This window comes from Elephantulus edwardii, unplaced genomic scaffold, assembly GCF_000299155.1.
Source record: "Elephantulus edwardii isolate Elephantulus edwardi_28Jun2011 unplaced genomic scaffold, EleEdw1.0 scaffold00047, whole genome shotgun sequence".
Taxonomy (NCBI): domain Eukaryota; kingdom Metazoa; phylum Chordata; class Mammalia; order Macroscelidea; family Macroscelididae; genus Elephantulus; species Elephantulus edwardii.
Window position 1 is genome coordinate 11,388,682 of NW_006399797.1, and position 13,854 is coordinate 11,402,535.

Consider the following 13,854-nt stretch of genomic DNA (forward strand, 5'->3'; position numbering starts at 1 on the left):
ACCAGATGAGTTGTGGGATGATAGCAAGGATATCATTCATGAAGAAAGCAAAAGGTCATTACAAAAATATAGGGGAAAGAAAAAAAATCAAAATGGATGTCAGAAGAGACTCTAAAGATTGCACTGGAAAGTTGGGAAGCCAAAACAAAAGGAAAACATGTTGAAGTGAAAGCATTGAGCAGACAATTTCAAAGGGCAGCTCAGGAAGACAAAGCAAAGTTTTACAATGGAATATACAGAGAGCTGGAATTGGAAAATAAAAAGGGAAGAACTCATTGCATTTCTTAAACCAAAGGAACTGAAAAACAAATTTAAGCTTTGTGTCACAATTTTGAAAGATGCTTTGGGCAGTATATTGAATGACCCAGAAAGCATCAAAAGAATATGATGGGGGGAGACCTGGAGGGGGGGAGAGAAGTGCAGCAATGAATGAATGGAAATCCAAAATCAGTCACAAAGGGACAAATGCTATATGGTGCCACTGTTGTAGAATGAGGCTGGCATTGGGGTGAGGGTAAGACTGAGAAAAACTGGATGAAATATGTTTACGGCATTGAAGTCTATGGGGGAGAGAATAGTCTAAAAGTATTATATTTTAGGGCATTATTTTTATTGTAGGAGTATGCAATGAGGGTTGCAGAGTGGATTATATTTGGGGGTAGGGGGTGGGTTTTGGGGAGGTGCGGGGGGGATTGTGTACCAATGAGGGAGTTTTTCTTTTGCTTTTCAAGGAGAGGAGCAAAGGGGGGGGAGGGAGGGGTTTGTGCGGGGAGAAGGGTGCAACAATGAATGAATGGAATTCCAAAATCTCTGTAGATGTTCATTGAAATGAAAAATAAACAACCTAAATTTTTTAAAAAATTATTTTTTTTTAAAAAAGAAGATGATGGGGATACATAGAGATACTGTACCAGAAAGAATGCATTGATACTGAAAAATTGTAAGAAATAGCATACGAACAGGAGCCAGTGGTAATGAAAGAGTAAGTAGAAGCTGCATTGAAGGCATTGGCAAAAAATAAGGCCTCAGAAATCAGTGGGATGCCAATTGACTTGTTTCAGTTAACAGCTTGGATGCACTCACCAGTCTATGCCAGGAAATTTGGAGGGCAGCTGTCTGGCCAGCATATTGAAAGAGGTCCATATTTTTTCCCATTCCTAAGAAAGTTGATCCAACTGAATATGGAAATTATCAAACAGTTTCATTGATATCACACACAAGTAAAATACTGTTGAAGATAATTTAAAAACAGCTGACATGATACATAGGTAAGGAACTGCCAGAAGTTCTAGCAGGATTTACTAGAGGCCATGGTACCAGGGATATCATTGCTGATGTCAGATGGATCCTGGCTGAAAATAAAGAATACCAGAAGGATATCTATTTGTACTTTATTGACTATGCAAAGACCTTTGACTGTGTGGATCATGATAAGTTTTGGCTGACATTGGGAAGGATGGGAATCCCAGAGTACCTGACTGTGCTCATGTGGAACCTGTTCCTGAACTAGGAGGTTGTTGTGCAAACAGAGCAGGGGAGCACTGCATGATTTGGAGTTGGGAAGGGAGTGCACCAGGATTGTAGTCTCTCCATACCTATTTAGTCTGTATACTGAGCAAATTATCTGAGAAGCTGGACTCTGTGAGGAGGGGTGTGACATTAGGATTTGAGGAAAACTCATCAATAACCTGTGTTATGCAGATGACACAACTTTGCTTGCTGAAAGTGAGGAGGACTTGAAGCACTTGTTACAAAAGATCAAGGAATGCAGCCTTCAGTATGGATTGCATCTCAATGTCAGGAAAACGAAGGTTCTTACCTCTGCACCTATAGGGAGCGTCATGATGGATGGAATTTGAAACTGTCAACAGCTTTATCTTGCTTGGATCCACAATTAACACCTTTGGTATGAGCAGTAAGGAAATACGGAGATACATTGCACTGGGATAATCTGCAGTTTAGACCTTTCCAAATTATTGAGAAGTAGTGTTGTCAGTTTGAAGACTGAGGTGCATCTGATTCAGGACATGGCCTTTCTGATTACTTGCTGTGCATCTGAGAGCTGGACAATGAAAATTAGTAGTTGTTGGTAATATTAGAGATGAGGAGTCCCTGGGTGGTCCCTGGCAGGCTCTTGGTTCCGAACCCAAAGGCTGTAAATTTGAGTCCACCTAGAGGTGCTTTGAAGGAAGCTTTCACCAAAAGCCTAGTGATTATTTTTTGGGAGCACAGTTCTCCTAAGGCTGTAAGTATGATTGGTGCTTAACAACAACTGGTTTATTGCAGGTGAAGAAAAGGGACTTAGATAGTTAAATAAATATTCCTTGTCACTTCACTTATAACTCAACTAACTCATTGCTGTTGAGTCAGAACCAATTCATAGCTGACCCCAGAAGGGTTTCAGAGGCTGTAAAAGGCACAGCAGGAGATTGCCCCACAGAACCTTTCTCTCACAGAATTGCTGCTAGTGTCAAACTGCTCATCTTTGTGTTAGCAGCAGAAATTCCTAGTCACCAGGCGATGTTTTTACAGTCTTACATCTGAAATTCAGTCTGTCTGCGTTAATGACCCAAACACACAAAAATCAAGCCCATTGCCATCTAGTTGATTTTGATTCATAGTGAATCTGTAGGACAAAGTAGAAGTGCTCCACAGCGCTTTGAAGGGTGTAATTGCATTGGGAAAATCTGCTGTCAGAGACCTCTCCAAGGTGCTAAGGAGCAATGATGTCAGTCTTTGCCATTATTTGCTATGAGTCAGAGAGCTGGACAATGACTAGAGATGATAGAAGGAGAGTTGATGCCTTTGAGCTTTGGTGCTGGAGAAGAGTATTGAATATACCATGAACTGCTAGAAAAATGAACAAGTTTGTCCTGGAGAGGGTGAAGCCAGGCTGTTCTTTGGAGGCAAGGATTCGGAAGCTTCATTTGACATACATTGGACATATTGCAAGGATGGACCAGTCCTTGGAGAGGGACATCATGCTTAAAAGGGTGGAGGTACAGCGCAGGAAAGGAAGACCATTGATGAGATGGATTGTTTCTGTCACTGGGGTAATGGGGATAGGCATGTCGGAGATAATAAGATTGGCACAGGATAGAGCAGGGTTTAGGGCTGCTGTACATAGGGTCGCTATGAGTCACAAGCAACTCGACAGCACATCACCACCACCACAACAATCTTTATGGAAGCAGAAGACTACCACATCTTTTCCCTGTGGAGTGGCTGATAGATTCAAGTCATTGACTTTTCAGTTAGCAGGCAGCTTGTTCACTTTAGAATGGAGACAGAGCTTAGTAGATGCTAGCTTTCTATCTTAATTAAAAAAATTTCCTGCAAAAAAATGGTCTTTTCTTTAAGACAATTTAATAAATATCCATTATAGAGACATATAAACAGTTGATTGCTCATCAAAAATGTTGATAGTTCAAAACTCCTACCAGCTCTGTGTGAGAATGATGCTGTCAGTCGGCTTCTGTAAAGATTACAGCATTAGAAACTTTATGGAGCAGGTCTACTCTAACCCACATGGCCACTGTGTTGTGTACACTCGAGTTGGAACCGACCCATAGCTGACCCTCTAGTGAGATTTCAGAGGCAGTTAATCACTCAGGAAGCGATTGCCCATCCTTTTCCTGTTGGCTTTGAACCACGTGCCTTTGGGATTGCAGCGCAGCTTCTTGCCCCTAGGCCGCCAAACCTTCCCACATGGTCAATAGGAGTAAGAATTGACTTGACATCAGTGGATTTGGATTTTGGTTTAAAACCCTCAGACTCACTGTGGACGAGTCCCTGTTGCTCATAATGACCCTCCCTTGGGTTTCTGAGGCTGTAAATTGCAACAAGAGGAGGCTGCCCATCTTTGCCCCTCAGAGCTGCTGGTGGATATCACACTCTCAGAGACATGCTGTCTTTGGATTAACAGCACAAATTGCCAGGGACTAAGCCACCAGAGCTCCCTTGGGCTTTGGTTAGAGAAGCATATAATACATTTTTTTTTTTGGTTGTTGTTATAACTAAGCACATTTTGAGCAAATTATATCATTTATAGAAAAGTGATAGACTTAAGACAGGATTCTTGGCTTAGGTGAAATTTCAGCAATGTTAGGATGTGAAAAAAAGAAAGGGGCATCTTGGAATTAATGAAATAGAGTATGATCTGGACAGCAATTTGAGACGGCGGGAGAGTGAAAGAAAGTAAGGTGCACAGCAGCATGGTCCCATATGTGCAGAAGAAAAATAATATCTTGGAGACCTTTGGAAAATGCCTGTCTGCGAATGAATGGTGTCTTAGGGTTCCCTCCCTTTTAATAGTCATTCTTTCATTTGGAAAGTGAAGGGCCTAGAAAATAACTAATTTAGTAAATACTGCATGGTTCAAAATCAGGAAAGGAGTGCATCAGGGGTGTATCCTCCATCTTTTCAATCTGCATGCAAAACATATCATTTGAGAGATTAGACTTTCTGAAGAAGAGGACTGTGACATCAGGATTGGAGGAATACTCATCAACACCCTGTGATATGCAGATGACACAACCGTAGTTGATGAAACTGAGGAGCAGCTGAACGTTTGCTGCAGAAAGTTAAGTCTTCAATATGGATTGAAGATCATCATCAAGAAAATAAAGATTCTCACCATTGAGCCAATTGGTACTACCATGGTAGATGGAGAAGAGATTGAGGTTGTTAACAATTTCAACTTGCTCAGCTCCACAATCAGTACTCTTGGCACCAGCAGTCAGGAAATAAAAAGACAAGTTGCACTGGGAAAATCTGCTGTCTGGAACCTCTCCAGAGTATCTAGACACTAAGGTGTGCCTAATTCAGGCCATGGTCTTTGCAGTTACTTGATATGCATCAGAGAGCTGGACAATGACTAAAGATGACAGAAGAATCGATTCCTTTGAGTTGTGGTGCTGGAGAAGAGTACTGAACATACCATTGACAGCCAAGAGAACAAACATGTCTGTCTTAGAGTGAATCCAAGTTTCTCCTTGAAGGCAAAAATTTTGAAGCTCCGTCCAACAGACTTTGGGCACGTGGCTAGGAGGGACTAGTAGCTGTAGAAGGACATCATGCTTAGAGGGACAGTGTAGGAGAGGAAGACTCCAGATAGATGAATCGATGCATTAACTGGGATAATGGGGGAAGGTTTGTTGGAAGCAGTCAGAATGGCTCAGGATAGGGCAGGGCTCAGAGCTGCTGTACATTGGGTCATTGTGAGTCACAGGCAGCTCGATGGCACATGACAACAACAGTGTCAGGAGTCACACTGCTGCAGCTTTTCATTCCTCATAATTCATCTGCTGCTAAGGAATGACACAAAAGCCTAGAACATTCCTAATTTTTAGTACTCTCTCTCATGACAAGTATTTGCTGTTTTATAATATTGCTAAGAGAGACTGTGTAGAAGTCTATTTCTCAGTACCCCAACCAGGTAGGAAAACTATAAGAATGCCATCATTGTGGGCCATTTGCACTGTAGAAGAGGGAGGCAGGATACTTTGTTCCACCTGGACAATGACTTTTGCTTCCATGAGTCTTACTTTTCACATTCATAATATGATAAGAGGTAATCTCTGGAGGATGAAAACGCTAGTATCCTGTGTTGCTAATCCAAAAGTTGTAGGTTTAAATCCAATTAGGCATTTTGGAAGAAAAATCTGGTGATCTGCCTCTGTAAGATCAGCCATTGGAAACCTTGTGGAACATCTGATACTTGTGGCATTACCATGAGTCCGAGGCAACTTGAGGCAACTTGATGGCAACAAGAGGTGGTTGAAGTATTTATCTTTAACTCTTGTAAAAGATGCCTCTGCTGTGCTAGAATTAATCTTATATTTACTTAATCATGCGTGGGAGATCTGGGAATCCCAGAGAAGGAAGGAGACTGTTTGGTCGTACATGAGCATTGTGGCTTTTGGGAAATAGCTGTTTCTCAATTCAAACAGAAGTATCTCAAAAATTTGTTTAAACTTTTTATCATGATTTGAATGAAAACTGACAGAGCAGATTCATCTTAATTCAACTACTCAAACATATTTTGCTTTATTACATTGATTACAATTTCCACATTATATCATCACTCTCCCAGCTGTCTGTGACATTGTATCATTACTCTTCCCATTGTCTGTCCATGACATTGTATTATTACTCTCCCCATTGTGTCTCTGTGACATTGTATCATTACTCTCCTCATTGTCTCTCTGCAGTTCCTGTTTCCATTCATACAGCCTCTGTACCTGTCCTTCCTTCTAAGCCTTATCCCTGAACAAATGATATTGTTTGTGATCTTATATGCCTGGTTGCTATAAGGAGTACCTCCTTGGTGTTATTTTTCATCTTACAGATTTATCATTGGCAGAAGGTTGTACCATTGGGGTGAATTCAATTCCAAACCCAAAAGGTGGTTAAAAGCCATAGGCTCCAGAGTTCCACCAGTATCTATCAGATTAATAAGTCTAGCATTCTGATTTTTAATTTTATTCTACATGTATGTCTCATTCTATCCTGGAACCTCTGTTGTAATCCCTTTCAGCATGGTTAGCAATGGTAGTTGGGCACAATCTAGTTTTTCTGGTTTCAGGATAGTGGAAGTTGAGGTTCAAGAGATCTCGTGGTGCTTTAGTCTTAATTGCTTCCATGTGTCTTTGGTTTTCTTCACTCTTCTTTATTCCAGATAAGGGGAGATCAGTGATTGTACCTTAAATGATCACTCTCAAGCTTTTGAGTCTCCAGCTACTCTTTACCAATGTAGAGTGGTGCATTGTTATGTACCGTCAAATCTCCTATAACACCTAGGGACCCTATAAAGAACAGCTCTGAGTCTTGCTCTATCCTGAACCAACCTCATCATTTCCACCACACCTGACCATATCGCCATAATCAATGTGTCAGTCCATCTCATACAGGGCCTTCTTCTCTTGTATGATGCTCTGTCCTTCCAAGATTGACGTCCTTCTCCAAGGACTGGCCAAAAAGCCCAAATTATGGGGGACAGAGTTTCAAAATCCTTGCCTCCGAGGAGCAACCTGATTTCAACCTCTCCCTGTCAGACATACCTCTTGGCAATCCATGATATATTTAATATTCTTCTCCAGCACTACAACTCAAAGACATTGATTATTCCTCTGTCCTTTTCCATCATTGACCTGCTCTTAGATGCATAGCAAGCAATTTCAAAGACTATGGATTGGATGAGGCACACCTTAGTGTTTAGACTGACATCATTGCTCTTTGTCACTCTGCAGAAGCCCTTGATAGCAGACTTTCCCAGTGCAACTTGTGTTTTGATTTCCTGACTATTAGTGCCCCAGGTGTTGATTGTGGAGCAAGATGAAATTGTTAACAACTTCAGTCTTCTCTCCATCTATCATGATGCTTTCTATTGGCCTGATTGTAAAGATTTTTGTTTTCTTGATGGTGAGATGCAATGCATATTGAAGCCTGCAGTCTTTGATCTGCAGCAAGAGCTTTATGCCCTCCTCACTTTTGCTGAGCAAGGTTGTGTCATCTGCATAATTCAGATTGTTGAAGAGTCTTCCTCCAATGCTAATGCTGCATTCTTCTTCATTTAGTCCAGCCTCCTGAATAAGTTCTGCGTATAAATTGAAAAGGAATGAAGGAAGTATACATTACTGACACATGCCTTTCTTGATTTTTAACCATATGCTTAGTTCGAACAATCAACATCTTAGTCTAGGTTTAAGTTTTGCATGAGCACAATCAAATACTCTAAGATTTGTAGTCTTCTGGGAATTGTCTCTACAATTTGTTATGATCCACACATCAAGTGCCTTTGCATAGTTGATAAAAGACAACTAGACATCCTTCTGATGTTTATTACTTTCAACCAAGATCCATCTGTCAGCACAACTAAACATCCTTCTGGTGTTTTCTGCTTTCAATCAAGATCCATCTGTCAGCAGCAGTGATCTCCTTGGTCCATGGCCTCTTCTAAACCCAGCTTGTATTTCAGGCAGTTTGCTGTCAAAGTACTGTTCTAGCTGATTTTGAAAACTTTCAGAAAGATTTTGCTTGCATGAGATACTAATGATATTGTTTGATAATTCCCACATTCTCTTGGACCAGCTGTTTAGGGAACGGGAATAAATCTCAGTCTCTTCCAGTCAGTAAGCCAGGTCGCAGTCCTCTAGATGTCCTGGCACAGCCTGGTAAGCACATCCATGGCTGCAACTGTTGAAATGTGTTAGTTGGTGTCTTATCAATTACTTCCCCCCCCCCAATTCCTTGTAAAGTGTAGTACATTATTTTTGTGGTCTGTGTTATGCATATTGACCTTGATGTCCCTTGAGACTTTGCATAATCCTGAAGCTTCAGAACCAGTGACTAACTCCCTCAGAATGTAAGGTTATAAGTTTACAAAGTTTTGTTTCCTGTTAGTTTTACTGTATACATGGATATATTTGTTGCAAATAAAGATAGCCATGATTCAATACCTTTTGCCAGAGTTACACATGATCTTGAGTATAGTCCCTTTCACTTGCCTGTGTCTGTTATTTTGCTCGTCTGCCTGTGTATCTATCTACTTACAAGTTAATGTTTATTATGGCTGGTAATGTAGGGTTGTATAAGTTATGATCTGTTGTCTATAGCTCTTGTGTACATCTCTGTGTCTTCCTTTTCTTTAGTGATGCTGTGTTAGTCCCTGTTAATTTTTATATAGCCTTTGTATGAACAAATAATCCATTGATATGTATCATTTGTCAAACTAGTGCATGATACATGCCAGCTAATGGTCAGCCCATCTTATATAATGTGAAGATTAAGTGAGGTCACATATACAAAGTAGATAGATTGTCAAGTTATAATTAATTTCCACCACTATCACTTTGATTTAAAACAAAAAGGTTTCTGGTGTTAGTAATTAGGTTATATGTTTTGTTCTTCTGTTGATTTCTCTGCCCTGCATTCATAGACCATTAGTGAATGTCAAGGGAGTAAGAACAAATTAGAAGCTGACTTGGCCAAGGACTAACCTCTCTATTGTGGGTGGGGTGTCTAGATTTCTTTTGTTTATTTTCTTACCTATTGCTTTGACTGATGTAGGGACTGAATTTGATATTCTTCCCATGACAAATTTTGATTCCATTTTGTAAGATAATTTTCTGTGTTTTTGGGCAAGAATTCTTAAACAGGTTTTCCACAGAAACAATACTATAATTTGATGATTTTCTGTCAACTTTTTTCCTCTTAAATTATCAGATTTATATTCTGTGGTGGAAGCTTTACTCAATGAAGAGGACCTAAAAAATCAAAAAACATCACAATTTATTGCATTTAGAAGGTAAAGCAATTTACAGTAATTCAAAGTTTTCAATCTGTCTTTTGAATCTTTATGTTATTAATGTAGATTCTGATGGGAGGTGAGACTGTCTTGGTTCATAAGTGTGGACTCTCTTTATTTTGGGTCATTTGTTACACATGCCAGAGAGTAGTTTCTAAACAGGGCTCTTTCTTGCATACATTTGTAAACTCAACTGAAATCTGGCTGGTACAAAAGCTTACATTACAATAAAAAATTATAGAGTATTTCATTTTGAGGTAAAGAGCACTGGTATAATCCTTAGAGGGTTATACTGCTAATAAACTGGTTTGAATCCAACAGCAGTTCTGCAACAGAAAAATAGGCCATCTTTTCCTATTTTGATTTACAGCCCCAGAAACTCAGTGGAGAGGTACTGCGAGTTTGAAAGCAATTCAGCTGCAATGGTTTGAGTGTTTTCTTGGAGGAAGATCTGGAAATGTATGGGATAATATATACCCTAAGTATTGATAACATAAAGAAGCAAACTGCAGACAGCACTAATGGGACTTTGCATTGTCATGTGTTTCAGACAGGACTGTGATCTGATCAACCACTGCTGTGCCAGGCACTACACGGGACACTTAAACACGTGAGTGCTCTCTGGAACCCCACTCTGAGGCGGTCCTTCCTTGCCTCATGATTCTTTTCTTTGTTTTCTTTGAAATTTGGCAGCTGTATCCACATCTTTAAAAACTGTTTTCCCTCTTTCATTTGTGAAAGTTAAGTATTTTGTCACTTTAGATTAATAGAAAAATTCAACTCTTTGGTTGTCAGTGTAAAAAGTAAATGAAGGACTAAAATCTTTTTTTAATTTCCAAAATGGCAGCTCTTGCTTCTCCAAGATGAGCTTGGCAAATTCAGAACAGTTTTAAAAATTATAATATATGTGTGTAGTCCTTTGAAGGACCTTAGCAGTAGGATTCTGGTAGAGAGAAATAGGAATCTGAATAGCTTCTCTATTTATACCCAGCAAGAAAAGATGTTCATTTCCCTGGCATTCACAGGATAGGACAGAGTTCAGGTCTGCTGTTCATGAGTCGTACTCAACTCAGCAGCACCTCAGTGCAGAAGAACCAGAGATACACAGAATACAAGAGGAGCTTCCTGTCTGCTGAGAGAAGACACACAAATCTATGTCAAGTAACTTAACACATGAGATAGAGAACATGATATTTCAGACCATATACATTCTAGGTGCCAGTAGCTATGATCCTGGACAAATAAGTGCACCTTTCTAAACGTCAACTTTCATGCGTGTGAGAAAGTATATATGCAGAAATTCTCCTCACACAGTTGCAGTAAGGAAGAAATTAAATAATAGAGTCAAAGGACTTATTATGCCAGCTGGTTCATCACCAACATATAGTCAAAACTTGCTGTGGTTATTCTAATGTAGCATCATATATGTTATAGTGGAAATAGGTATATAATTATTATTGAAACAGGAATGAAATAAGTAATACACTCTTTAGAGGAAGGGGTCTCCTGGAATGTTTTACAAGGATATAGCAATGGAGCTGGGTCCTGAAAGATGAGTGAGAAGAACATTTTAGGCAAAGCAAGCATAAGGAGCAACTCTCAGTGATGTGAATTTTTTTTCTTTTTTAAAGATCGTATGTTTTTTAAAGGAGGGAAATAAAAACAAAAACAACTCACAATACTGTAGTGGAAAGTCTGTCCAGACAAAATGGGACATGGAGGTGAAAGATTGGGCTCATCCAATGTGGATAGATCCTGCTAAAGATGTTAGAATTGTGTGAAAAGAGCAAGGCCTACGCGAGCGCGACCATATCTGACCTTTAACATCTTCACAGACAGGGAAACTTTCTTAGTCCATAGCATTGGTAACACGAAACCAATTCCCATGAGGTCAAGCATGTTCCTCATGTTCCCATACCTCTTTCTACTCATTTAAACACCAGTTTAACTTATTTGGTGGGTTCAAAGTGTGATTTGATAGCTCATAGACTACACAGAACCATACCGGGGAAGTTTAAAAGTTGTAATTTAGATTAGTAACAGAATACAGTTAAGACAGCTCCCAAAATGTGCATGCAGACAATTCAGCCTTGAGCCTCGTGGTTGTTCCCATGTTCTCAGTCTTGCCAATATTGGCATCCCCCACCCACCCAGTTGCCTGACAAAGTTCTCAGTCCTGCCAACAATGGTTTCCCTCCTAATAAATCCAGCAAAGTTCTCATGCTGCCAATATTGGCTCTCCCCCGCCCTGCCCAACAACTCAGCTCACATCATGTCTCCAGTTTGGCCATGGCTGCTGCTGTCTCAAAGCATGTTCTGCATTTCACTGGGTTGAGGGAGGTCTCTTTCCTCTTCTGATGGGGGAAGAATTCTCTCTCTTCAGCTAGAATGGTTCAATTTATTGCAATACTAGCCAGACCTCTTGTAGATTGTTGAGAATGGCCAGTCCCGTTACGGAATGAAAGAGAGCCAATCCCTTTGTTGATAAGCCAACATGCGCCTTTTACATAGGCCTGCCCATCCACATGGTCCAGTCATCCATGTTAGAAAAGCCATATTGAAAGACAAACTCCATAACTTGCCTGCTTGATGAATCTCCTGCATAAATGGCACATGGAAAGTAATTTCCATTTGTGTGCAGGTTGGATTAGAGTATAGAAAGAATAAGACAATTATAACAGTCAGCCTAAGAGATAATGCGGACCTGAACTAGGGTAGTGATATTAGAGAGAAAAGGATGAATTGTAAAGGTAAAATCATAATGGCTTTGTCTTAACTCTTAGAAGAGATTGGCCAAGAGTTTTTTAGCATTTACTTAAAGATTTCCCACTTGACAAGTTAGGTTAATGTCTTTGTTACCTAGTGCTCTTGTAACAGAGATCCCAGAATTGGGAGGTTTGGTTGTTTTTTTCCCCAAAACCACATGTGGGGGTTTATTAATTCACTGCTGCTCAAGGACAGGTCAGCTCAGAGGAGTTTCACTTCAGTATGTTGTCATCTTGGGCTTCTGCTAGTTGTCTGGTCCACTTCAGTTCATCCTGCTGGTGCTGCTTCTCCTTTCCTCTTCACCCACGGTTTCAGGTAACCTTTATGAGCGGGGAAAACCTTCAAGGGGTAGGGGGCATCGTTTATCCCTCGCTGTTGCACATATGGGTGGTTTTAACACTTAATTCCTCCTATTCCAAGAGAGTATGAGTCTGTTCTAAGGAAAGCTTTCTGGCTGTGTTGACTGGAGGAAGCTCCGTGTCTCTCCTGAGCTTCTGCTTCTGGGACAGTCTTCATGTGGTTTGCCATCTCGCTTACTTTGTCTGTTTACCTAATTTGGTTTTTGAGCTCTTGTAAGAGATTAATTCAAGACACACCCCACACTAAGAAAATTTGTTCCCAAATGAGATTATAACCATAAATCTAGAGGTTAACCATTATAGCACCTATTTAAATCTGTAAGTATTGGGAAATGTCATTAAATTTGAGGTGCTGCAGGCAATGCATATAAATAATCAAATGACAATGAAGGGAACATGTTTTGTTGATCTCTGGAGAATGATAACAAGAGGAATGAGAACCTGCACAATCTTTTGAGAGTAGGCTCTATCTGGAGGTGTGTGGGGGCAGGGGCCTAATGTTTAGACAAAATGAGATTTAAAGTTTCCAATCTTACATGCAATATCTTTTTTTTCTTCCCCAGAGACCATCAGAATAGACTTGTCTTTGGAATTGGTGACAAAATTTGTTGTACCCGGAACGCATATCTCTCTGATTTACTCCCTGAAAGTGAAAACTTTGATGACTCTCCTCAGAATTTTGCTAAAAAAAAAAATAAGCGTAACTACAAAAATGATATTCGACTGTGCAATGGAGAAATATTTTTCATAACAGGAGTAAGTGATAATGGAAAATAATCTTTTTAACCCATTGAAAAGACACATTGCCCTAGGATTGCCTCAGAAACTAGTATCAGAATTTGACATTCTCTCTTCATAATATTTTCCTAAGAATTTTTTTATCGGGTTCATGAGAGATACTATTATGTAGTTTTCTTGCAGTCTCTTTTCTGATTATTGTATGATAGTAGTGCTGAGTGCATAAAACGAATTGTTTCTTCCATTTTTTCTGGGTAAGTTTTTGAAGAAAACTTCCTGCTCATCTTCTAAGAGTTTGCCTGGCAAAGGACACAATATTGGTAGATTTTGGCATCAAGGCAAACTGCAGGATTGGAGCGGTAGCTGAAACGTAGAGGCTGGAATATAATAAGTTGTAGAAGTGAATAAACGGCACTGGTCAGGAAGAGAGAAGCTCTTGTAAATAGATGACACGTCTAATTGTGATGGAGCAAAGATGAAGCTTCAAGTGTTTGAGTAGCAAAAACAAAGGACATATAAGATGCTTATTTTATTTTATAAGCCGTCATCTTTTTGGCTGCTACTTAAATCCAGAAACTAAAGAAGTGGCCACCAACATAGAAAAATCAATTGGATTTCTCTACAGTGACAAAACAGAACTAGATCCTAGAAAAACAATACCCTTCACAATTGGTAATCACAAGA

At 39.8% G+C, this 13,854-nt stretch overlaps 1 protein-coding gene across 1 annotated transcript in view; it reads left to right on the forward strand.

Moving 5' to 3' along the window:
- The window catches only part of HELB (helicase (DNA) B), a 51,481-nt gene that overhangs the window by 29,727 nt on the left and 7,900 nt on the right, over positions 1 to 13,854 (forward strand). Inside the window, exons 8-10 of the mRNA XM_006886099.1 lie at positions 9,226 to 9,307; positions 9,858 to 9,917; positions 12,996 to 13,188. Coding sequence (XP_006886161.1) covers positions 9,226 to 9,307; positions 9,858 to 9,917; positions 12,996 to 13,188 — 335 coding nt within the window. The remainder of the gene's footprint in view (positions 1 to 9,225; positions 9,308 to 9,857; positions 9,918 to 12,995; positions 13,189 to 13,854) is intronic.